This window comes from Malassezia japonica, chromosome 1 (genome assembly GCF_029542785.1).
Source record: "Malassezia japonica chromosome 1, complete sequence".
Classification (NCBI taxonomy): domain Eukaryota; kingdom Fungi; phylum Basidiomycota; class Malasseziomycetes; order Malasseziales; family Malasseziaceae; genus Malassezia; species Malassezia japonica.
The window spans coordinates 1,732,895-1,755,940 of NC_083370.1; the positions used below are offsets into that span (position 1 = coordinate 1,732,895).

At 64.1% G+C, this 23,046-nt stretch overlaps 14 protein-coding genes across 14 annotated transcripts; 6 read left to right on the forward strand and 8 right to left on the reverse strand.

The window, feature by feature from the left end:
* Nucleotides 1-120: 120 nt before the first annotated feature.
* TUS1 (Rho guanine nucleotide exchange factor) lies at nucleotides 121-3,439 on the forward strand (the record flags this gene model as incomplete). The annotated part of the gene is made up of 2 exons (XM_060264896.1): nucleotides 121-2,076; nucleotides 2,099-3,439. 2 exons carry the CDS (start codon nucleotides 121-123, stop codon nucleotides 3,437-3,439), a joined length of 3,297 nt encoding a protein of 1,098 aa, XP_060120879.1.
* A 7-nt stretch (nucleotides 3,440-3,446) lies between these two features.
* On the reverse strand, nucleotides 3,447-4,760 carry MJAP1_000931 (ethanolaminephosphotransferase; the record flags this gene model as incomplete). The annotated part of the gene is made up of 1 exon (XM_060264897.1): nucleotides 3,447-4,760. One exon carries the CDS (start codon nucleotides 4,758-4,760, stop codon nucleotides 3,447-3,449), a length of 1,314 nt encoding a protein of 437 aa, XP_060120880.1.
* An 81-nt stretch (nucleotides 4,761-4,841) lies between these two features.
* On the forward strand, nucleotides 4,842-5,084 carry MJAP1_000932 (uncharacterized protein; the record flags this gene model as incomplete). Its single annotated transcript, XM_060264898.1, has 1 exon — nucleotides 4,842-5,084. One exon carries the CDS (start codon nucleotides 4,842-4,844, stop codon nucleotides 5,082-5,084), a length of 243 nt encoding a protein of 80 aa, XP_060120881.1.
* Nucleotide 5,085: 1 nt separating this feature from the next.
* Nucleotides 5,086-6,542, reverse strand: MJAP1_000933 (tryptophan transaminase; the record flags this gene model as incomplete). The annotated part of the gene is made up of 2 exons (XM_060264899.1): nucleotides 5,086-6,058; nucleotides 6,085-6,542. 2 exons carry the CDS (start codon nucleotides 6,540-6,542, stop codon nucleotides 5,086-5,088), a joined length of 1,431 nt encoding a protein of 476 aa, XP_060120882.1.
* Nucleotides 6,543-6,662: 120 nt separating this feature from the next.
* On the forward strand, nucleotides 6,663-7,288 carry smb1 (Small nuclear ribonucleoprotein-associated protein B; the record flags this gene model as incomplete). The annotated part of the gene is made up of 3 exons (XM_060264900.1): nucleotides 6,663-6,665; nucleotides 6,688-6,823; nucleotides 6,852-7,288. 3 exons carry the CDS (start codon nucleotides 6,663-6,665, stop codon nucleotides 7,286-7,288), a joined length of 576 nt encoding a protein of 191 aa, XP_060120883.1.
* A 33-nt stretch (nucleotides 7,289-7,321) lies between these two features.
* MJAP1_000935 (uncharacterized protein) lies at nucleotides 7,322-8,614 on the reverse strand (the record flags this gene model as incomplete). Its single annotated transcript, XM_060264901.1, has 4 exons — nucleotides 7,322-7,550; nucleotides 7,573-8,507; nucleotides 8,530-8,569; nucleotides 8,592-8,614. The coding sequence occupies 4 exons, from the start codon at nucleotides 8,612-8,614 to the stop codon at nucleotides 7,322-7,324; spliced, it is 1,227 nt and encodes a 408-aa protein (XP_060120884.1).
* Nucleotides 8,615-8,657: 43 nt separating this feature from the next.
* Nucleotides 8,658-9,560, reverse strand: NIT2 (beta-ureidopropionase; the record flags this gene model as incomplete). Its single annotated transcript, XM_060264902.1, has 4 exons — nucleotides 8,658-8,781; nucleotides 8,804-8,885; nucleotides 8,908-9,088; nucleotides 9,111-9,560. The coding sequence occupies 4 exons, from the start codon at nucleotides 9,558-9,560 to the stop codon at nucleotides 8,658-8,660; spliced, it is 837 nt and encodes a 278-aa protein (XP_060120885.1).
* Nucleotides 9,561-9,774: 214 nt separating this feature from the next.
* ded1 (RNA helicase) lies at nucleotides 9,775-11,682 on the reverse strand (the record flags this gene model as incomplete). The annotated part of the gene is made up of 1 exon (XM_060264903.1): nucleotides 9,775-11,682. The coding sequence occupies one exon, from the start codon at nucleotides 11,680-11,682 to the stop codon at nucleotides 9,775-9,777; it is 1,908 nt and encodes a 635-aa protein (XP_060120886.1).
* Nucleotides 11,683-11,910: 228 nt separating this feature from the next.
* On the reverse strand, nucleotides 11,911-13,740 carry MJAP1_000938 (uncharacterized protein; the record flags this gene model as incomplete). The annotated part of the gene is made up of 1 exon (XM_060264904.1): nucleotides 11,911-13,740. One exon carries the CDS (start codon nucleotides 13,738-13,740, stop codon nucleotides 11,911-11,913), a length of 1,830 nt encoding a protein of 609 aa, XP_060120887.1.
* A 574-nt stretch (nucleotides 13,741-14,314) lies between these two features.
* Nucleotides 14,315-15,267, forward strand: RPL11 (60S ribosomal protein L11; the record flags this gene model as incomplete). The annotated part of the gene is made up of 3 exons (XM_060264905.1): nucleotides 14,315-14,337; nucleotides 14,379-14,391; nucleotides 14,776-15,267. 3 exons carry the CDS (start codon nucleotides 14,315-14,317, stop codon nucleotides 15,265-15,267), a joined length of 528 nt encoding a protein of 175 aa, XP_060120888.1.
* A 258-nt stretch (nucleotides 15,268-15,525) lies between these two features.
* Nucleotides 15,526-17,814, forward strand: MJAP1_000940 (uncharacterized protein; the record flags this gene model as incomplete). The annotated part of the gene is made up of 1 exon (XM_060264906.1): nucleotides 15,526-17,814. One exon carries the CDS (start codon nucleotides 15,526-15,528, stop codon nucleotides 17,812-17,814), a length of 2,289 nt encoding a protein of 762 aa, XP_060120889.1.
* Nucleotides 17,815-17,901: 87 nt separating this feature from the next.
* On the reverse strand, nucleotides 17,902-19,714 carry MJAP1_000941 (non-specific serine/threonine protein kinase; the record flags this gene model as incomplete). The annotated part of the gene is made up of 2 exons (XM_060264907.1): nucleotides 17,902-19,543; nucleotides 19,569-19,714. The coding sequence occupies 2 exons, from the start codon at nucleotides 19,712-19,714 to the stop codon at nucleotides 17,902-17,904; spliced, it is 1,788 nt and encodes a 595-aa protein (XP_060120890.1).
* Nucleotides 19,715-19,870: 156 nt separating this feature from the next.
* On the forward strand, nucleotides 19,871-21,901 carry MJAP1_000942 (carnitine O-acetyltransferase; the record flags this gene model as incomplete). The annotated part of the gene is made up of 1 exon (XM_060264908.1): nucleotides 19,871-21,901. The coding sequence occupies one exon, from the start codon at nucleotides 19,871-19,873 to the stop codon at nucleotides 21,899-21,901; it is 2,031 nt and encodes a 676-aa protein (XP_060120891.1).
* A 301-nt stretch (nucleotides 21,902-22,202) lies between these two features.
* Nucleotides 22,203-23,029, reverse strand: MJAP1_000943 (uncharacterized protein; the record flags this gene model as incomplete). Its single annotated transcript, XM_060264909.1, has 3 exons — nucleotides 22,203-22,265; nucleotides 22,288-22,443; nucleotides 22,466-23,029. 3 exons carry the CDS (start codon nucleotides 23,027-23,029, stop codon nucleotides 22,203-22,205), a joined length of 783 nt encoding a protein of 260 aa, XP_060120892.1.
* Between the last annotated feature and the right edge of the window lie 17 nt (nucleotides 23,030-23,046).

The following is a 23,046-nucleotide window of genomic DNA, read 5'->3' on the forward strand; positions in this document are numbered from 1 at the left end:
GCGCTTCCGGGGATGGACGAATTGGTGAATGAAATCGATGATATCATGCAAGAATCGCCGGAGCGAAAAATGAGGGCAGCGTCGGTACAGACGACGCGCCATTTTTTGCCTTCGCCGCCGATGGACCGCCGCCACAGCTACGCTTCGCTCGCGTCGACGAGCGGCACACGGCGCCGGCCGCTGCCGCCGACGCCGCGGGGGCCTCGCGTACCGACGCGGCTGCCGAGCGCGCCGTCGCCTGCACCGAGTATTCCGGCGCCGAACGCGCCCCCGTCGTACGCTTCGGTGCACACGCCCAGCGCAGACGCCAAGCCGCGGCGGCACTCGGGGAAACCGCTGGCGTGGCCGCCGGAAAAGCACGAAAGCCTCGAGCACGATATGCTGCCAGTCTATACGCCTCGGCCGCAGTCGGTGTCGGTAGAGAAAAAGGCGCCGGTCGAGCTGCCGCCCGAGGAAGTGCACGACATTACCGCCGAGCTGCTTCGTGGAACGACCGTCGACATGGCGTGCCTTTCGCAGATTGCGCAGCTTCTCTTGTGCATCCTGGAACGCAAACCTCTCATCAAGGGAAGTATCATTTACCCTCTGAGCTTTACCGGGCGCATGGCCATCCAGGCGATCACCGACATCCTGGGCCAGTACGCACATACTTCGGCGCAATTTGGCGCAGAGATTCCCGAGGCAAATGCGCACTATATGGCGATGAGCATTGCGCGCTCGCTCAAGACGCAGCTATTCATCCACGAGGCAGACTGGGAAGACCACCCGCTGAGCGCGGGCGTCGACGAAGTGTACATGTTCTTTTCGGATTGCGCAAACAATGACAAGGTCGACGGCGCGGCTGCAAACGCGCGCGAGATCCACGGCACACTGTTTGAGCGCCGCTCGCTCGATGCCGTCGGCCTCAGCGCGCAGGCAGCCGCGGCGTGCGTCAGCACACAGACGCACGACCTGCCGACCGGCGTCTTTGCGCCCATGACACGCTGCTACAGCCCGACGTGTGCGCTAAACACCTCGCCGCGTTTTACCTGCTACGTCCCAAGCTGTCCACGCGCAGGACGTGCGTGGAACGCGTCCGATCTGGACGTGGCCGATGCCGTCGACGACGACGACGTCGGCGACGTCGGCGCCAAGGCGTGGGTCGAGCTTGTTCCTCCAGAGCTCGTCCAGTCGCTCCCGCGCAAAGAGGTGGAGCGCCAAAACGCGCTGCACGAGATGGTGCAGAAAGAAGAGAGCTTCTTGCGGGATCTGCAACTCATCGACACGTTTGTGCATCGCCTGCGTGCGCTCGCCGACTCGTCCGGCGTCGGAATGGCGCGTGCGGCGCCGCTCTCTGGCGCGGCGCTCGAAACCTTTATCGAGGTTGTGTTTGGCAACTATCTCGAGCTCACGACGCATATTGCCGCGTTCGTCGACCGTTTGTGCGAGCGCGAGCGCGAAGAGCATCCGATGGTGCAGACGATCGGCGACTTGTGCGTCAATGCGGCGCTCGAGTGGGGCTCGGCATACGCGACGTACGTGCAGCACTACCCCGTCGCGCTCTATACGCTGAAACGCGAGATTGCCACGAATGCGCGCATGGCCAAGTTTGCCGACGACTGTCGCCGCGATCCGCAGGCGCACCGCCACCCTCTTGATAACTTTTTGTTCCGCCCGCCGGCGCGCCTACAGCGCTACCATCTGCACCTTGAGTCGATTTTGAAGTACACCGACCCGATGAGCCCCGACCAGGAGCAGATCCTGCTTGCGACTGAGATCATCGACGAGCAGTGCAAGGTTGCTCAGGCCGGCGTCGAGGCCGCCGAGCAGCGCCTACAGGTCCAGGAACTCGCCGGTGTCCTCGAGGCAAAGCGCCCGGACATTTTCGTACCGCTCAACCTGCACCTGCCCGACCGCAAGCTTGTGCACCAAGGCACCGTCTATCGCCGCCCCGACGGCTTTGAGTTCGAGTGGACCGAGATGACGGCGATGCTCTTTGACAACTACTTTGTGCTGGCCAAGCGCAAGCGCCCTGTCGATGCGCCGCCGGATGCGACGATTGAGCCGTCAAAAATGCGCCTCGTGTACTCTAAGCCGGTACGTTGCCCTACTTACCCAGCCGATCCCTGTCGCACTGCTCGACTGGTCGGGCTTCCACGACCCGTCGCTCTCGCGTGGCCACCTGAACCGCCGCCTGATGCCGGGCGACATGACCGATATGTTTCCGTTCAGCGTGCGCCACCGTGCGAGCCGCGAGGCGTTTACGCTGTATGTCGCTACCGCGCAGCAGCGTGCCGAGTGGCACCAGAGCCTCACGGCAGTCGAGCGCATGGTCGCTGCACACGATGCAAAGCATGCCGTGATCCGGCGCACGCCGCTGTCGGGCGACACCTTTGCCGCCGGTGCACTGCAGCCTGATGGGCTGCCGCGCGACGTGCCCAACGTGCACCCCGAGGTGACGTGCGCCGCGCCGTTCCGCCTCGAGGACCATACGCAGATGCTGGCTGTCGGCACGAGCGACGGTGTGTGGATCGGTCTGTATGGCCAGGTGCACTCCTTCCACAAGGTGCTGCACCTGCGCGGCGTCACGCAGTGCACTGTTCTGGAGCGCTTCGGCCACTTTCTCGTGCTGGCCGACAAGTCGCTGATTGCGTACGATCTGCAGGCGCTCGTGCCGAGCAAGGCGACGCCGCTGAGCTTTGCGCCGCAGAAGCTGAGTGGCAACCGCGACGTGCTCTTCTTTGCCACGGGCTACGTCGGCGGGCGCGAGCTGCTTGTGTATGCCAAAAAGAAAACCAGCGAGACGTCCATCCGTGTCCTCGAGCCAATCGAGGCGGGGCCGGACAGTGATGGCCGCCGGTTCCTTAGCCGGCGGCCGTCCGAGACCTTTTCGCGGTTCCGCGAGTACAAAAAGTTCTATGTCGGCTACGAGGCGACTGGCGTGCAGTTCCTCCAAACGGCGATTGCTGTGTATACCCACCGTGGCTTCCAGACGTACAGCCTCGAGACCGAAGCGCTCGAGCTGCTGCCCACGGCCAAGTCGGCCACGCGCGACGATACGCGCGCCTGGTCGCTGCTCAAGCAGCTCGAAGGACAGCGCCCCCTCGGCATCTTTCACCTTCCCGACCAGCACTACCTGCTCTGCTTTGAGCGCTGTGCGTGTTATACGGATGCTGCTGGGCGCCTCGTGCGCACCGACGCTGCGTTCGAGTGGCAAGGGCGCCCCCTACGCATCGCATGCACTGCTGATACGATCCTCGCGTTCTCGTCGACGTTTGTCGAGGTGCACCGCCTCACGGGCGAGCTGCTGCAGGTGATCCCCGGCAGCGACATCCGCCTGCTCTCGCGCCCCGACAATGCACAGCTCAGTGCCAGGCCCGTGCTGATGGTCGAGCAGGTGCCGTCGGCGGCGCTCCATGCGCAGGTTCAGCTGGTGTCCGAGCTGCGACGCGCAGATTAACTATACCCTACTCGGAGTGCTTCAGCACGCGGAAGCACGGCTTGCCGGTTTCCTTCGTGATCGTGGTGATCACGTCGTAGACAAAGTAGCCGTACACGGCGAGCGAAAGCGCCACGGCACCGTACACGGTGTACTCGGTGGCCTGCAGCGACGTCTGCAGGATCGGCTGCGGCAGGTGCGCGTCGATCGCGCCGAGGATACTGGGGATGTACAGCCAGTTCCAGTACGGGAACGGCCCCTTGCACACGTGCGACACAATCAGCAGGCCGACCAGGTAAGCAAAGCTTAGGCCCCAGTAGCACAGGAAAGGAATGAAAACAGGTCCGTGCACAATCAAGCGCGCTTCGTGGCCGAGCATCCAGGCGACGTTTGCCGTGGCCTGCACCGCGAACGGCAGCAGGCCGACGATCGGCGTGAGCACCGAGCGCTTCTCGCGGATGCATACCTTGTATACGTTGCCGTAGCTCGCGAGCGTGTTGCCGACGAGGCCGAGGACCGCGAGGCTGATCAGCACGTCGCTCAGCGGCCAGTTCATCCACGCAAAGTTTTCACGCACGTACGCAATCTTGGCGAGGCCGGTCATGTTCAGCACGCCGTGCAGGCAAAAGGTCGTGCCGCCAAATGCACCGGCGATCATGTACACTGCGCAGATCATCAGGATGCCCTCGACCGGTCCGGAGAAGGCGGAGAGATACAGCGTGTGGGTGTGCACCTCTTCCCACGTCGTCAGGTAAAAGTTGGCCATGGACGCGACCAGCGCAAACATTGCCCAGTACGAGCGTGCAAGGCCCATGGCCGAGGCCACGAGAATGTTTTCCAGGATCGTGTTGAGCGCGTCGCAGCCATGGTCAAACAGCTCGCCGAGCGGCCCTGCCATGCCGGTGCGGCGCGCCTGCTTGCCGTCGATACTGTCCAGGCTCTGGTACATGAACAGCGACGCAGCCCACACAAAGAGGAGCCAGCCGGGAACGGCCGGCGTACCGGTCGGCGTGGCCGACGCCTCGAGCGCGACGGGCAGGCCCTTGTGCGGCAGCATCGGCACCACCGGCAGCTCGCCGCTGCGCGAGCTCAAAAAGTTGATGCGCAGACCGGTCGCATTGTCGAGCGTCCAGTCGAGGTAGAGGAGCGAAAGCACATTGCCAAAGACGAGCACGAGGCCGCTCAGGGTAATCGTGTTCGGGGCAACCGACAGCGGAAAGAGCTGCACGAGCCAGTTCCAGTAGGGACCAAGGATATACTTGGACACCAGCGAGTCGTCCACACCCGAGTACTTGTACGAGTGAATGTTCCGCCGGAGCGTCGGGCCGATGTAGTGCACCATGGCGTCCTCGAGGGCCGAGCGCTGCACGTGGGCAAAAAGCGAGGGTCCAGCTGAGTCAGCGACGCGTCGCGATCAACAGCCATGTCTCACGCGCCGGTCGGGGGCGCGGGCCTGACGACGGCCAAAGAGCGGCACTATGCGTACCTTGCATCGCGCATGAGCGCCTTGTCAGCGACGCTGCAACATACTCAGCACTACATGACGATCGCGAGCGAGCAGGCGGCGTACATGAAGGACCTCGGCGTCGGGCAGGCGTCGCTCTTTATGGCGGCCCTCGACCAGGTGGACCGCGAGAACGAAAAAGCCCAAAACAAGGATGCGTAGTCTATGGCTGTATCGGGGGGATGCTCTCGTACCCCGCGTCTTTCCATGCGCTCTCTACGGCTTGGCGCAGGCGCTGCAGCGCCTCGCGAGCATCGGCCGGCTCGATCAGGCTGAACGACGTGCGCACGTACGGCGTCACGGTCGGCGTCGCAAAGAACGCGGCGCCGGGCATGGCCAGCACGCCGTACGACAGTGCCTTTTCGGCGATAACCTTGTACGAGTCGCCCTCTGGCGCGCCGTCGGTCGGCGGCAGGTGCAGCTTGATCCAGAAGAACATGCCGGCCACCGGCGAGATCCAGGTGGCGACCGGCATCTTGCTGCCGTCCTCGCCCTTGCCGAGGGTCGACTCGACAGCGGCGCCAAACATGTCGCGCCGCTCTTTGTACATTTTCGCGACGTTGTTCGCGTGGCGAAGGAAGCCGTCCATACCCCAGTAGCTCAGAAGCGCCGCGGCCATCGCCTGCGGCGGTGCGGACGCGTGCAGGTTCGACGAGGCGGTCAGTGCAATAACAGCATTGACGATCGTCGGGGGGCCCATCATAAAGCCGAGCCGCATACCGGCCGACATGATCTTGGAGAAGCTCTCGAAGCGCACCACGTAGCCGTAGCCCCACGTCTCTGCATCCTCGTGCTCGAGGGCAAAGTAGCTCGGCGTGCGGGCATGCGTCGTAGGGTCCTCGTCCACATCGTCAAAGGTCAGGAAGAAATACGGGTCGTCCTCGAGAAGCAGCACGCCGTGCTTGCGCACGAGCGCCAGGATCTCGCGCTTGCGCTCCGCCGACGCGGTCGTCCCGGCGGGGTTCGCGCCGGTCGGCACAGTGTACAGCGCCTTGGGGTACTTGAGGTGCTTGGTCGCCTCCGACGTGTGCCAGTTTTCGAGCGTCGTGCGCAGCGAGTCGGCAGACAGGCCCTGCGAGTCGGTCTCGAGCGAGACCAAGTTGACCTTGTTCACCTGCAGCTCGGGAATCGCGCCACTGCGTAAGTAAGAAAGACAACGTACGGGTAAACGGGCGCCTCGACGAGCAGCGTGTCGGCCTCGTCGAGAATAACCGCCATGGCTTTGACCAAGAGGTCTTGGCTACCGGACCCCACGGCGATCGTGAAATCGCCGTCGGGCTGGCCGTTGTCACGCGTGCGTTGGTGCACGCGGCTGATGATCTCCTGGAGCACCGTGTCAAAGCTGGGATCGGCCGACGTGCTGCCATACTGGAGCACGCGCTTCATATCCTCGCCCTCGATCGTGAGCGTGACCGGCTTGCCGTCCGCATCGGTGCCCATCTCGGCAGATGGCTTGAGCGTCATGGTCACCGACTCGAACGGAAATCCGTCGGGGTTCGGCTTGCCGGCGAGCAGCGAGATCATTCCCGGACGGCTCTCCAGCGGAAGCAATCCGCGGATCGCCGACACCGGGCGGTTGCGCGCGTCCTGCGAGAGAAACTGGGACAGGTCGAGGGGCATGGCGAAGCTGCCCCGCGCACCAACTTAATCTTCTGACTCGCCCTCCACACACGTGATGTCACGTGCCGTGCCCGACTTCTGCGCCGCACCGTCGCGTCTACGATCGGCGGAGAAAGGAAAATGGTACGTGACGCTGCTGACCCAGCCGCCTGTCAAAGCCAAGGGTGGCAAGATGATGTCCCTGATCGACTATCGTCTGCGAGTGACGCTCAACGACGGTAGGCAGCTCACGGGACAGCTGCTTGCGTTCGATACCCACATGAACATTGTGTTGTCGGATAGTACGTTGTGCCCGCTTGACTGACCTAGCCGAGGAGTTCCGCCGGATAAAACCCAAGAAGAAGAAGAGCGCTAGCAAGCCGAACAAAAAGCAAAAGGTCGCGCACGGCGAGACCGCCGAGGGCCACGTCGAGGACGAGGACGAGGACGAGGACGAAGCGCCTCCTGCTGCGCAGGAACAGAAGCGCACGCTGGGTCTGATTATCCTGCGTGGCGAGACGATCATTTCCCTCAGTGTCGAGGCGCCGCCGCCGGAGTCGAAGAACGAGCCGGTGATCGCTCCGGGCCCGGGCCAGGGCGTGCCGTCGGGCCGTGGCGCTGGATTCGGCATGGCGCCGCTCATGGGCCGCCCCCCGGTGGGTATGCCGCCGCCCCCGGGCATGCCGAGTGGCCCTCCGCCGGGTTTCCCGGCCCCGCCTCCGGGCTTTGCGCCGCCGCCGCCTGGTTTCCGGCCGGCGGGTGCGTAGTGTGACAGTATGCGCTAGAAAATAGTTACGCCTCTATGCCAGCATGCCGAGACGCTCGAGGAACATATCCGAAAACCACGGAATGCCGGGCGTCTCGGTCACGATGTTGATGAGCGGCACGCCGAGGAGCGCGGGCGCCTCGTCCTTCTCCATGGCACGCTTTTTCTTGGCCGGCTCGAGACCGTGCTCGTTCGCCGGGCCGTGCGCTTCTTCGATCTCGGCCTTGTTGCGGCCTTGCACGGACGCGCCGTGGTTGCGGCGGCTGGGTTAGCAGGACAACGTACTCGACGACGCAAAAGCCACGCGTCAGCTTGCCTTCGGACTCGACCAGGAACGGACGCGCAGACACCTTCCAGCCCTCAGCGGACTCGCAAAAGATGGCATGCGCCACCGCGAGGGGGTCGTGCGCCTCAAAGAGGTCGTGCACGGATGCGTCAAAGGTCACCTCGGGCGGCGCGAAGGAGTTGGTCACCGAGCGGGGCTTGCGCAGAAAGAGCGAAATGAGACGCGCAAGGTAGCTCTCGTCGTACAGCGCATCGCCCTCTTCGCGCACCAGCGCGCCGTAGGGCACGGTGTGCTTCGAGGTGATGTCCAACGGGAAGAGGTAGATCGGCAGCGGCGGCTGTCCGTCCTTCACCGCGTCTTCGAGCAGCACCTTGGCGGCCCAGGGGTCCGCGAAGAAGTTGAACTCGGCGGTAGGCGAGGTGTTACCGGGCACGTCGAGCGCGCCGCCCATGACGCTGATCACGCCCACGCGGCGGAACGTCTCAGGGTCTTTGAGGAAGGCCTGCGCGAGGTTCGTCAGCGGCGCAACCGCCGCGATGCGCACCGTGTTGGGGGGATGCCGGCGGAGCACGTCGAGGATCAGCTCGTCGCTCGGCAGCTTGCTCTGCGCAAAGAGCTTCGACTCGTTGGCCTTGGGGAAAGGATCGCCCTCCAAAAACGACACGCCCGACATGCCATCGCGCCCGTGGAAGTAGCCGGCGGTAAACAGGCGGCCGCCCAGCGGCTTGGTCGCGCCGAGAGCGACCGGAATAGGCGTGCCGCTGTTGCCGTTCTTGACACGCTCCAGCAGTGTGTCGTTCTTCAGCGCACCGGCATCGGCGGTGACCTGCAGCGCATGTGCAAGACGCATCATGTTGTCAAACGCATAGTCGAGCGTCGTGTTGCCAAACGTCAGCGTCACGGCCTCGAGCGTGACTTCGGGCGATGCGAGCGCCTGTATCAGTAGAAAAGCATACCAGAAGAATCGCGAGCAGATCGTCGACGCCGGGGTCGGTACTGCGTCAGCTGCGCTACCTACTCAATGATCAGGGGCACCGTCATGATGTGTGGAGGAAAGCGGTCGGGCCACAATTCCAGGGACCTGCTACAGAGAGCCATACACGTCACTACGGCGCTGCGCCCAGAGCGGCATATCGCGGCGGACGCGCTCTAGGGATGTCAGATCGATATCCGCGAGGCAGAACGTCGGCGAAAAAGGGGGCATATCGCTGCGTCAGAAACGCGACCTACCTGCACTGGGCCACGACCGAGCCCCATGGGTCGACGATCATCGCGTGGCCCCACGAGGAGCGTGTCGTGCCGGGGTGAAGGCCTGGATCAGCGCGAAAACATACCGACTTGTGCGGCGGCGAGTACATAGCACTGCGTCTCGATCGCACGCGCCTGCAGCAGCACCGACCAATGCGCCGCGCCGGTGCGGATCGCAAACGCCGACGGATAGGTAAGGATCTCGGCGCCTTGTCTCCGCAGCGCAAGCGATACTTCGGGGAAGCGCATATCGTAGCACGTAAGGAGCTGGATTAGAGCCGAAACGCACCCCCAACTTGCCAACCGGCGTGTCGACAGGAGCGCGGAGCTCCGTGCCCGGGATCGTCGTGTTGCTTTCGAGGATCGACGGGCCGTTTTGGATATCGACGTCGTACAGATGCAGTTTGCGGTAGCGCTCGCGCACCGCGCCCGTTTCATCGATCAAGAGCTGTGTATTGAAGCACCGCGCCTCGTCCGTGCTGGGCGGCTCGTGCACACCGACGCTGACCCAGACGCGGTGCGTCTTGGCGGCCCCGCACACCTCGGTGACAAACTCCGCGTTGGCCGCGCTGCGCGTGAGTGCCGCCGCCTCGGTCGGCGGCGCGATAAAGTCGGTCGCCTCTGGGAGGAACACGGCGTGCGCACCCGCCTGCGCTGCACTCCCAATCAGGCGCACGGCCACGGCGAGGTTCTCTGCAATCGCGCCCCCACTCGTCAGCTGCGCTACGGCCACTTTCATCGTCCTCCACAATACAGAAGTAGGCTTGGTTTTCCTACGGTTTTATTCATTGCGCAGGATGCAGCATGTAGATATCAAGAGGTATATGCACAAAACGCCGCTCATGCCGAGTCAACGAATGGGTGGTGGTGATGAAAACCAGACCTAAGAGTACAAGGGAAGACACGTTCCGCCTTCCGCCAAGCCATAAAGGCATACATTACCAAATGGGGAATTACCACCACGACGAGCCGCCGCTGCCGCCCTCGGGCGCAGGGGGGCCATTGTAGAAACCGCTGGGGGTGCCGCCGTAGCCGCCGCCGTAGCCGCCCGAGCGGGGGCCGAACGCACCGCCGCCCATCGCGCCCGACGTGCGCACGTCGCGGGTGGGGCCGCCCAAGCGGCCACCGCCGCCCATGCGCGAGCCGCCGCGCGAGCCGCCGCGGCCGCGCATGCCGCCGCCAAAGGCGCTCTCGGACGCAATCATCTCGAGCCACGACGGGATCTCCTGCTTGGCCTCCTGGAGCAGTTTGATCAGGTCGCGCACAATGTTGCGGTTGTTGCGGTTGAAGAAGGCCGTGGCGTGACCCGTGTTGCCCGCACGACCCGTACGACCGATACGGTGCACGTAGTCGTCAATGTCGCTGGGCAGGTCGTAGTTCACAACATGCGTGACGTTGGGGATATCCAGACCACGCGCCGCCACGGCGGTCGCGACCAGGATCGTGGTCTTGCCGGTACGGAAGAGCTCGAGAGCGTACTCACGCTCGCGCTGCGTACGGTCACCGTGGATCGAAGTGGCAGGAATGTTCGAGTAGATAAGGAAGTCGGACAGCATGTCGGCCATGCGCTTGGTCTCCACAAAGATGAGGGTGAGACCGCCCTTGGGCATCGCGGCCAGCACGTCCAAGAGCACCGACTGCTTGTCGCGGTCCTCGACAAACTCAATCTTTTGCGTGATGTTCTCCGAGGTGGAGCCCACACGGCCGACCGAGAGGAAGACGTACTCCTTCAAGAAGTCACGCGCAAGCATCTGGATATTCTGGGGGAAGGTGGCCGAGAACATGAGCGTCTGGCGGTCCATGACGCCGGGCATGTCCTCGCCGAGCACGATACGGCGGATCTGGGGCTCGAAACCCATGTCGAGCATGCGGTCGGCCTCGTCGAGCACAAGGAAGCGTACGTTCGCAAGCGAGATGCGGCCGCGCTCGATCAGGTCGACCAGACGACCCGGCGTCGCTGAGAGTAGGTCACAGCCGCGCTCAATCTGACGCAGCTGCGCGCCCATCTCCGCACCACCGTACACGACGGCGGGGCGGACCCAGGAGCGGTATGTAAACTTGCGCGCCTCGTCGTGGATCTGCGACACCAGCTCACGCGTGGGGGCCAGGATCAGCGTCGAGGGGTATGCCTTGGCACGGCCGTACGACGGCGTCGGCGGCGCCGTCAGGGGAGGGGGGCCATGCGTGAAGAGCGCCGAGAGAATCGGGAAGAGGAAACCACCCGTCTTGCCCGAACCGGTCTGAGCACAGCCCATCAGGTCGCGGCCAGCGCCGACAATCGGGATCGAGTACTTCTGCACAGGGGTCGGCGTGGTGTAGCGCGCAAGCCTGATGTTCGAGATCAGGTGCTCATCCACCGGGGGGTGGGTGAACTCGGTGATCGGCTCCGGCACGTCATTGCCGGTCGCCTCGACAGGAATGTCACCGTACTTGTCAAAGTTGATACCGGTGCCCTGCGTCGTGCCGTCGTTGACCTCGCCAAAGAGGTCAAGCTCCATACGGTCGTTCTTCGGGCCGATCATGTGCTTGCCATCCTTCCAGGAGCCGAAGCCGTCGTTGCGGCGCGAGCCGCCACCGGCGCTCATGCTGCTCCAGCGGCCACCGCCACCGCCACCGCCACCGGCAGTAGGCGGCGCGTCGGAGAAACGGCCGCGGCCGCTGCTAAAGGCAGGCGGCAGCGACGATGCGCCGCCGCGACCGCCACTCGGGGGAGGAGTGACGCCGGCGGGCTGGTTGCGCATGTGCGGCGGCACGTAGCGCTTCTTGGGAGCAGCGCTCGCATTGCCGCCCTGGACACTCATGTTCGAGAAGTCCTTCTCCAGGCCACCGGCGTTCACACCATTCTGCGTTTCATTCGTCATCTTGTCGTCGTTTGTTGCAGAGCCGGATCTTCGCCGCCGCTGGGCCTTTACCGGGGGAAAAAATTCTTCATCTTTCCCAAAACTGTACCCTGATGCCGGGCATAAGCAAATGCGCACTGCGCGCGTCAAAAATAGCCAATCAGCGTCGCGCATTGGAATAATGCTGCAGCGCACGCGACGCGCGACGCGACGCTTAGGAAACGATCCAGATGGTATATAGACTACAGGCTAGGCAACGAGGTCGTACTCGCTGCCGCTATCGTACAGGTCTGCAGCAGGACTCTCGTAACCACTCGAGTTGTCGTGCATATAGGGACTCGCACTGGGGTACGGGTCGTCGGGCACCGACGCCAACGACTCGGACGAGCAGTTGGACGGCGGCGGCGAAACGCCCGTGCCCGGAAGCGGAGGGGGGGGCTGGTTCAGGCCAAATCGCGCCGCAAGCGCGGAACCGAGCGACGAGCAGTTAGACTGGCGACGTGCCTTGCGCCGGTCGCGCGAGGGTGGGCGCGTCTGGCACTGGCGCTGCTCGCGCATTTTGCGGAGATCCGAGAGCGGATCACAGGTGCGGGGGCTGGCTGGCTTGGTAAACGAGGCGGCACTCGGCGCAGGGCCCTCGTTCGTTTCATATACAGAGAGAGGCAGCGTCGTCGGGCCGGTAGGCGCCGGCGGCTCATTGGGCGGTGACTTGGACGCCTGCCACGGCACGTGGCTGTGCACCTCCTCGGGCTCGTCGTGGGCTTCGGCATCCGACCCGTGGATCGGGTGTTTGCCGCGGAGCGACTGCCAGCGCGATTCAAGCAGGTCCATAGGCAGACACAGATCACGAAGCTCTTCGAAATCCTTGTTACACAGCTTGTTGTTCACGGGGCACGGCTTGCGGTCGTACTCGACAGGGCTGTGCGTGCGCACCTCGACCGGCGCATTGGAGCTGAAGCGCACCGAGTGCGAAGTGTTGCGGTTGCGACGGCGGCCACGGTCCTCCTCGTTCGAGCACAGCGCAGATTTGAGCGCAGGCGTGCTCGAACTCGCGCGACTGTTGCGACGCAACAGGCCGCCAAGGCACTTGCGGTGCCTCGGCGAGGGCGTACGACTGTCGTCTGACGAGCGCCCCGCACTGCGGTCGTCCGGAACGAGCGTGCCGGTGCTCGAGCTGATGTCTTCCTCGGCAGGCGGGGCCTCGGCGGGGCGATCGGCCTGTGCCTCGGCGGGGGTCTCCGCCGTCACACAAACCGAGAGGGGCGACGGCACGGCCGGCACGGTATCGATTGGGTTCACATTTGGCGGCGGCATCGGAGGAAGGGGGGGGATGTCGAGGTCGTACTCGATGCACGAGCTGCCATCGTTGCCGTCGCGCGGCTGTGGCGAGGTGGTGCGGGGCATGTCGTCGCCGTGGGCGATGATTTCAAACACACGCCCTTTGCGCAGGGGCCACGCAGCAGGTGGCGGGGATGTCGCATGCGATGCCTCGTGCTTCGTGTGGGCCGGCGTCGGTGTGGCGCCCTCCTCGGGTTCCGACGCGTCATTTTTGCGGGGTACCGGGGTGCGAGCAGCGAGGCGGGCAGCGCCAGGCGTGTACTTGTGGTAGGCACCCGGTTGCTCCTCGGTGCTGGCCGACTCCGAGAGGTCGAGCGCGGCCATCGAAACAGCTTCCACCTCATCGACCTCGTCGACCGGCTCGAGCTCGGGCTCCAAATCAAAGTCCTCGACGTCGGCATACTCGCCGCGGTGCAGGGACCCCGTAAAACTCTGCACGCTCGACAGGCTGCTTGGGCTGCCGAGGGTCGATTCCGTGCAGCTCGGACTCACTGCCAGGCGCGGTGTGGAGAGTTCCGAGCCGCTCTCGTTGCTTGGCGATAAGCGTTTTGGAGTGACAGGAACCGGGCACGGTGCCGTGCTGGCCCGGTCGTGGATAGGGGAGCAGAGCTGGCCCAACTCAGGCACCTTGTCCTGGTCTCTTTTGAGGAAACCATAGACTTGGCCCGAGTGAGCCAGCCGCGAATCCGGGGGCTCATCCACGGCACTGGCGAGTGCTTCGTCGGTATTGTGTACCAGCATGGTCATGTAGAGGGGTGGATAGGCGAAGGCGCGGTGCGGTTGTGGTATAACACCGCTTCACACAGCCTTTAGTGCATGCCGCGTCTCGTTCGTAGAGGCGCGTAGAGGAACGTACGATAAGGTGTCCGAGTGAATATTCTATTCACACGGGGGCTCAATAGAACTTGAACGGAGCGTATATAAACACGCTTCGATACGACGCAGAGGAAGGCGGCGGAGGAAACTAGCTTAGACCCCTGACCCCATCTACGCTGTCCCAAAAATCACCCGAGCGCACTTTGTGTGACCAGCGACACTACCACGCCTGCGGGTGGGCTATGCAACGTAAGCAGTAGCCAATATCCTTGCCCCACGCCAGGGTCACCGACTGCGCGCCTGTTTCATTTGCACAGCTATGCAGGGGCGGCCCAATCCTGGGTGATTCTACTCTGGGCCAATCGCGTGCGCGCCAACTATGACGCAACTGTAGAACTATAATTTTATCACCTGATTAGGCATCACGTGCTACTATTCGCGCTCGAAAGCCCACCTGGTCCAGCAGCTCTTCTTCACGTCGACAGTGACTGCATTCAAGATGGCGGAATCGAGCAAGGCGATGTACGTGTTTTTTGCGTGTGACAATGGTACTAACCGAGCAGCAACCCTATGAAGGTATGTTAAAGCATGCGCCGGGAGTTTCGGAAGGATACAGACGTCGTACAGGTCGTGGGATGCGTTTTTGTGCGGAGCGAATTTTCGCTATGGTGTCGCGCGCGAGCATTGTATTGCGGTGAACGACGTGCGGATGCATTGGCGCACAGTATAAGCTCTGTGTGTGTGCGTTTCGCGCGACGTTGGCGTGTGCGACAAGGCGTGCGGTTGCGATACCATGCGAGGACAAGGACGACGAGATGGCCGAGTGTCTGCACACGATGAGTGCTGTGTCAAAGTGTCCTTGTCTGTCGCCCGTGTGATGCGCAGTCCTATGCGATGTGTTTTGACAGTCTCCTTCTTCGCTCCCTGCCTTTTTTTCCAACAGAATACTAACCATAACAGGAGCTCAAGGTTGACAAGCTCGTCATCAACATCTCCGTTGGTGAGTCGGGTGACCGTCTCACCCGTGCTACCAAGGTGCTCGAGCAGCTCACCGGTCAGACCCCGGTGACCAGCAAGGCCCGCTACACCCTCCGTGGTTTCGGTATCCGCCGTAACGAGAAGATCGCGTGCCACGTCACCATCCGTGGTGCCAAGGCCGAGGAGATCATCGAGCGTGGTCTCAAGGTCAAGGAGTACGAGCTGCGCCGCCGCAACTTCTCCGAGACCGGCAACTTTGGTTTCGGTATCACCGAGCACATTGACCTGGGTATCAAGTACGACCCCGGTATCGGTATCTTTGGTATGGACTTCTTTGTGTGCATGACCCGCCCCGGTGCGCGTGTCGCCCGCCGCAAGAGCCGCACCTCGCGTGTCGGTTTCTCGCACCGCGTCAAGAAGGAGGAGACCGCCGCCTGGTACAAGCAGCGGTTCGACGGTGTCATCCTCAAGTAAACATGTATTGTTGCTTGCAGAGACCTGCTCCACGATGATGCTTCTATTCATACCTTGCGGTTCATCGCCATAGCATGCGCTACGTACCATGGCCTTTGGCCACGAAAATGACAGCGGCTCTTGTTCCTGCTTTTTGTCGTTGGCTCGTTTCCCGGCCGAGAGCCGTGTGGGGCGCGGCAGCGTGAGGCTCGGTCAGCGCGCCTGGTTGCTTTGGCACAAGCGCCGCGCATTGACCGTGGAGTGGACGTAAGGACAGAGATGATCCGCGGCCTTGAAGGATTTCTGCACGATGCACAGCTTCTGCAAGATGGGCAGCTGTCGTCGCTGAAGAATACGCGGCTCGGTATTGACTTGTCGTACTACCTGCGTCAGCTGCTCTCCTCGTCGCAGACGGCTGAGCCGCTGGTCGCTGCGATCGGCGGCCAGCCGCTCGCGCTTATCTCAAAGATCGAGGCGGACCTGCGTGCACTGGAGCAGCACCGTATCAAGCCGGTATTTGTGCTTAACGGCCTGTCGCCCGCGAAGCGCACGCGGCCCTTTAGCTACGAAGACCGGCGTCCCGGCATGCGCAAGCGGGCGTGGGACGCGTACGAGGCCGGAAACATGGCGCTCGCGAACCAGAACCTGAGCGCGAGCAACAGTGTGCACTTCCCGGACCTGTACCGCAGCGTGCTGCGCATGTTCCGGCACAAGCACATTGACTTTATCGTGGCGCCCTACCTTGCGACCGGTCAGCTGGTGCTCTTGGAGACCCATGCAAAGCAGTACGTCCATGCCATGTACGGCCCGATGGAGCTGCTTGCGTTCGAGCGCGTGGACAAGGTGATTCTGCACCTCGACTTTGCTGCAGGCAAGTTCCAGTACGCGTCCAAGGCGGCGATCATGCGCGAGCTGCAGTGCTCCGAGAGCGAGTTTCTGGACACGGCGCTGCTCGCGGGTATGGAGTACTGCTCGACCTTCCCCGCGCTGCAGGACGAGTCGACGGGGCTGTTGCAGCCCGCTGGCTCGCCGAGCGTGCGGGCGATTAGCCACCTGGTGAAGCAGGCACGCAGCGGCTTTGCGCTCTGCAGCCAGTTTGCCGAGCACCCCATGGTCGCCAAGGCCGCGTACCTCGACCAATTTTGCCACGCGCGCACGATGATCAAGTACTCGCTGGTCCTCGCCCCCGAGACGGCGCAGGTGACGCCGCTCCCGCTCGCCATGGGGCCGCTGCCCGGCAAGCCCGAAGGCACGCCGAATGACGTGCCGTCGGACCTGCACGAGATCTTCTCGTTCCGCCTGCCGGACGAGGTCTTCCAGTGCCTGTCGCGTGGCCTGATGAGCTCGAGCGTGCTCGGCAGCCTGCTGAGCAGCTACGTGATCGAGTCGGCGCCGCTCGACAACGGCGAGGCGGCCGAGTACCACAAGTTTGTGCGCGAGTTCCTCACCGAGTCTGCGCAGAGCCCGCGGTGCGTGGCGATCGCGCTTGCCTGCGCGGCGCTGCACCCCTTTTGGCGTGGGCGCAAGGTTTCAGCTGTGTACTGGTTCCAGCCGCAGGTGGACTATCCTGTGCCCCACGAGGCGCCCGTCACGCAGCAGCTGCTTGCGCGCAGTGACCGGTGGTACGTCCCTGCGGCGCTCCTGGACGAGGAGCTCCGCCGCCAAAACTCGGCGACGATCGATGTGTCGCTGTGCCTCAACACGACGGCCGACGCGGAGCGCGCCAAGCGCACGATTAGCACGCGCGACGCGAGCGCGCGCCTCGGCAAGAAGGACGAGCTGGTGGCCAACTCGCTGTGGCGCTTCCTCGAGCTGCGCGACTTTCTCAACGAGCAGCACACGCACAGCGCCTATGGCAAGGCGCTGCACGCTGCGCTGCAAAAGGTGCGCGTGAACGACCGTGTGCAAGAGCCGTTGTACCTCGCGCTCGAGCTGCTGCGTGCCAATGTGCTGCACGGCGACGTGTACAGCGGCACGGCATACAGTGGCGGCCCGTCGTTTGGGTCCGAGGCCGAAATGCAGCACATGCTCTTGGTGATGCGCGTGCTCAGTCTTCTCCCGATGGCCTTTAAGCCGCAGGCGTGGGACGCGCCGCTCTCGCGCGAGATGCTTGTCTTTAACTCGTTCGCCAAGGCGCTCTCGCGCTCGCTGCGCTCGCTCGTGGAGATGGTCACGCTGACGCTGCTGCTGAAAAGCGAATCGCGCCAGCCGCGCGAGGACTATCTGGACCTGAGCCTGAGCCTGCCGTTCCAGACGGACACCAACACGGGCATGGGTATCGTGGTCAAGTGCTACTTGGATGCCATCTATACGCTCCACGGCGGCGCGATCCAGGAAAACGAGAAGCAAAACGCCGACGTGGTCGAGTCAAAAGACACGGTCGTCGAGATGCTGGTCGAGACGTTTGAAAATATCCGCGACGTGCCGCTGGAGTTGCGCCGGGGCTTTAGGCTCTGGGCGGCGCTCATGGAAGCGATCGAGGTGCTTGCTGCCGAGCATAGCATCACGCCCACGGTCGCGGAGCAGTTCCGTGCCGCGGACGCGTGGCTCAAGCCGATGATGCTGTAAATCATCTCAATGCACCTCTCTAGGATGTACAGTAGTACAGTGTAGCTCTACTCTACGGGGTATCTATACCGGCGGCCCTTTCGGCCGTTACGTGTCCCGCGCACGCGGCTCGTCCGACACGGTGTCGACGGTGCGCCGCGAGCTCGAGGAGTGGGACACGACGTCCTCGTCCAAGTCGTCGTCCGATAAATCGTGGTCGTAGTCGTCGACGCGGAGCGTGTCCATCGCAGGCTCCAGCGTCACAGCAGAGGGGACAGAGGGGTGGGTTTCGGTTGTGCCCGGCGCAAGCCACAGCGACGTGCGCGACGCGGAGCGCGTCGGCGGCTCGGTCGTCGCGTGCTCCATCGACGCGGTGCGTATCGGCGGCGCACTGGGCTGCGGCCGCCGCGCAGGGAGCGTCGCGGTGCGCACAAGTGGAACGCGCTGAAAGAGGCGCGACGCATTCGCAAAGGAGTGCGCCGACGTGGCGCTGCCCGGCGTCGCCGTCTCGGAGCGCGACGTGATCGACGAGGTCGGCGACCACGGCTCCTCGCTCAGCGTTGACGCGCCGCTCGACGAGGAGCTCGTGCGCCGCATGTACAGCGAGCCCGCGAGCCGGCTCTGCAGCCGCTTGAGGTTCTGCTTTAGGCGGGGCAGGCCGGTAAGCGCCTCGACGACCTCTTCCTGCGACACCTGCACCGACGGCTCGAGCGCAGGGTCGGTCTGGTGCAGCCAGTCGTCGGCGTCCGGGAGGTTTTGCACGATCCACGGATGCTGCTTGACGCCATCGAGCGTGATGCGCTTCCGCGGGTCTTTTTCGAGGAGGCGGTCGAGCAGGTCGCGCACGAGCCGTGCGTCGCGCGAGAGCGTGTCGGGCGGCACGTCGCTGCCGACCGGCGGCGGCGGCGGCAGCGCGTCCTCCTGCTCCTCGTCCGACCCGGGGCTCGTGCGCGGCGCCCAGCGCGGCCCGCGCGGCCCAATCACGGCCTCATCCGCGCCCATGGTCGTCGGCAAGACATAGTCATCGTACGGAATCACGCCAAATAGTGCGTACTCCGTCTCGGCCATGAACGGCGGGTGGCCAAACAAGAGGCAGTAGAGCGTCACGCCGAGCGCCCATACATCGATCGCCTTGGTAATCGGCAACTGCACCCCGCCGTCGCCGCACAGGCAGAGCTCTGGCGCAAAGAACGCGGGGCTCCCGGCGGTCTTGGCGAGCGCGGCCTCGTCGAGCATGGCGTTCGCCTGGCTCGCCGCCGCGTCTGCACTCGGCGCGAGGCTCAGGTGCGACACGCCAAAGTCGGAGATTTTCACGTTGCAGTCTGCGTCCCAGAGCAGATTCGCCGGCTTAATGTCGCGGTGCACAATGCCCTGGTAGTGCAGGAACTCTAGGCCGAGGACCACGTCGCGAAAGGTGCGCCGAGTCTCGTCGACCGTCATGGTCGGGCGCCCCGCATAGTCCTTCCATTCGATCTCGCCGCGCTCCATGTACTCGAGCACCATAAAGATCTTGCGACTGTGCGGGTCGTCAATCACCTCTTTGAGCTGCACGACATTCGGGTGCTGGCACTTTTTCATAATCGCAATTTCCCGCAGGACCTTTTCGTCGGTGAGCGGTGTAGTGGCCTGGCGGTCGCCGAGCTTGCGCCGCACCTCGCGTGGTACAATCTTCACCGCAACGCGCTCGCCGCTCGCAGCGTCGCGCGCCAGGCGCACGCGGCCATGCACGCCGTGCCCAATTTCGTCCTCGCTGCGTGAGTGACAATGCAACGTACATGATATACTGGTTCACCATACGCCGCCCGCTCGGCTCGTGGGTCTGCAGCTGTAGCGTACGCGTCTCGCGCACAGCGCTCGCGTCGCGCCCCTCGCCCATGCTCAGCGCCGCGCTCGGCGCGCGCTCCGCCGGCCTGGACGCCATGGTGCGGAGAAGCACGTGGGGCCACGCGGTCCGGCGCCCCGCACCGGTTCGGGGCGGGGGCGCTTCTTTCTGGTGATGGCCGTGTATCCAGCTTTGCGTACCGCTCTGTCACGATCTATTCCCCGCCGCACCCTTACGACGACTGCTGCTGCCGCGATGAAGCCGACCAGCCTTTTGCGCACTGACATGCCCAAGACGTTCGGGAAGCAGGCAACGCTGCCCCGCCTGCCGGTGCCTGCCCTCAGCGAGTCGCTCGACCGCTACCTCAAGAGCCTCGAGCCGATTTTGCAGCAGAAGGAGGACTTTGGCGAGCTGCCCTCGGGCGCGACTGCTGCCTCGGAGCTTGCGCAGCGCCGCCAGTGGGCTGATGACCTGCTCGCCGGCGTCGGACCGCTGCTCAACGAGCGCCTGTACGACGTCGACCAGACCACCGACAACAACTGGTTCGACGACCGTTTCTGGCTGCAGAAGGCCTACCACGAGTGGCGTGCGCCCCTCCTGATTAACTCGAACTGGTGGCTGATGTTCCGCCCCGACGAGGACACGCCGAAGGAGGTTGCGAACTACCTCGGCGATGCGCCCGCCTATTCCCCCGAGGCCATCACGAAGCAAAACTGGCACCAGTCCAAGTGGGGTCTGCGCCGCGCGACGTGGCTCACCTACCGCATGGCGCTGTACAAGCTGGCACTCGACAAGGAGACGATCAAGCCGGACGCGTCGCGCGCGGGTGCTTTCTGCATGCACCAGTACTCGCGTGTGTTTGGTGTGACGCGTATCCCGTCCCGCCCCCACGACTGGAACACGGCGTCGCGCCCGGAGAGTGCAAAGCACATCACCGTCATGGCGAACGACAACCTGTACGAGGTGCCCGTCTTTAACGAGCACGGCGAGATCGTGCCGCTGCCCGAGCTCGAAAAGACGCTCGCGGCGATCATCGAGGACGCGTCGACGGGCCGTGGCGAGGCGCTCGGCCTGCTCACTGCCGAGCAGCGCGACACCTGGTCGCTGGCGCGCGAGCACCTCCTGACGCTCGCCCCGCAGAACCGCAAGAGCCTCGACTCGGTGCAGAGCAGCCTGTTTGTGCTGTCGCTCGACAGCAACGTGCTCGGCCTGCCCCAGGGCCACCCCAGCGCCGAGGTCGGCTGCGAGCCGGCGGTCGCCGATGCGCACGCGATCAGCACGTCGGGCGGCGGCCGCTTCGGCCACAACCGCTGGTTCGACAAGTCGCTCTGCCTAAACGTCGAGCCGAACGGCCGCGCGGGCTTCCTCGGCGAGCACTCGCCGGTCGACGCGCTGATCCCGTCGATTATCGGCGAGTACCTCGTCTCGGTGCCCTCGCCCAAGCCCGAGGAGTCGTTCCCGCAGGACCTCGAGGGCGTCTCGCTCCTCGACGCGCCGGTCACCTTCCAGAAGCTCGCGTTTGTCACGGACGACAAGACGCGCGCCGCGATCACGACCGCCGAGGAGAACGCCAAGGCGATCGTGTCCGAGTCGGACATTGGCGTGCTCTGGTACGACGAGTACGGTGCGGACTGGATCAAGAAGGTCGCGCGCCAGGCGCCGGATGCGTATCTGCAGATGGTGCTCCAGGTGGCCTACGCCTCGGTGCACGGCCGCCAGACGGCGACGTACGAGACGGCGAGCACGCGTCTCTTCAAGCACGGCCGTACCGACGTGATCCGCTCCTTCTCGAACGACGCGTACGCGCTCGTGAAGGGTATCCGCGAGAACAAGGCGCCGGAGGAGCTGTACAAGCTGCTCACCGCCGCCACGACCGCGCACTCGCGCCAGACGCGTGACCACTCCTTCGGCAAGGGCTTCGACCGCCACATGGCCGGTCTCCGCCTCGTCTTCCGCCCGGAGGACGACGGAGAGTTCCCGGCGCTTTTCACCGACCCTCTCTTCACCGAGTCGCAGAGCTGGAAGCTCAGCACGAGCGGCCTCAGCGCGGGCGATCGCTTCGTGGGCACCGGCTTCGGCTCGGGCTTCCCGGACGGCTTCGGCGTGAACTACCTCGCCGGTGGCAAGGTCCTCAAGTTCGGCCTGGAGTCGAAGCGCACCAACCCCAAGGGCGACGGCCATCCGATCGGCATGTACAAGCGGAACATTGTCGACGCGCTGCGCAAGCTCCGCTCGATCGTCGAGCAGGGCCGCCCTGCGGACGAGCCGGAGAAGGCGAAGCTGTAGTCGGATAGAAAACGAATGTATCCGCACCAATGCGAAAGCACACGCGGAAAGGGGAGGGTGGTCCATTCGCCACCGCCCAGCGCCCGGCCGCCACACCGTCGTCCCGCGTACACACACTGCACGACACTCTTGCGGCGTGGCGCACGGACGCAAGCCGGTCGAGCTTTGTCCATACGCAATCATGCTGGCAGGATGCATAGAGCAGCCGACGGTCGCAGCTGTCGCCGTGCCACTCCTACTACCCCTCTGTACGCTCTCCCACAGGAAGCCCACTATCCTAGCAAAGGATTCACACTCCCATCTACGGAAGCACCGTCGCGACGATCCTGCGCGAGTGCTTAGCGCGGCGGAACTCGCACAGGTACTGTGTCAGCCATCTCACGTACAATGCCCTGCCACGTCCCGAGGTTCAGGCGGCCGTCGGTGATGGGGATCGTGAGCGACGGTCCGATGATGGACGCCTTCGAGTGCGAGGCCGAGTCGTCCGGGCCCTCGTCCGTGTGGCGCCACGGGAGCGACTCAGGGATGACGTGGTCGAGCGCCTGTGTGAGCCGTAGCACGTACCATATCCATATCCGTGCGCACGTCGCGGTCAAAGTTCTCGTTGAGCGAAAGTGCGGCACTGGTGTGCTGGATGAACAGCGTGAGGATGCCCGCCTTGACGCCGCGCAGCAGGTCGCGGATCTCGCCCTCGATCTCGCTCTGGACAAGGTGGCATCCCTTGGTGCGCGAGCTCAGCGTAAAGGTTTTCTGGGCAGGCATGATGGAGGAACGGGAAAATGCGGGGATGGTGTCTGGCAAATTCGTCACCCGGCTCGGGACCGGCCCCCGCGTGGGCCACAGCCCACGGATCGACGAGAGCGGAAGGAAGACGTACGCGAGGCCGAGGAGGATGATGACGAGCGTCAGCACGTTGGGGTTGCGAATCTTGCGCGCGGTCCCAAAAAACAGCGGGTGGCGCTCGCCATACGCCCTCCGGCGCTCTTCCGCCTTGGCCTGGCGCTCGCGGCGGTGCGCGTCGGCCTGGGCGTAGGGCGAGTTGGCATAGAGTGTCGCGGCGTCTTCGAGCGGCGACTCGTCCGGCGAATACGCCTTGCGGCGGGGCGGCGGCGGCGGGTAGGCGGACATGGACGCACGGGGCAAGT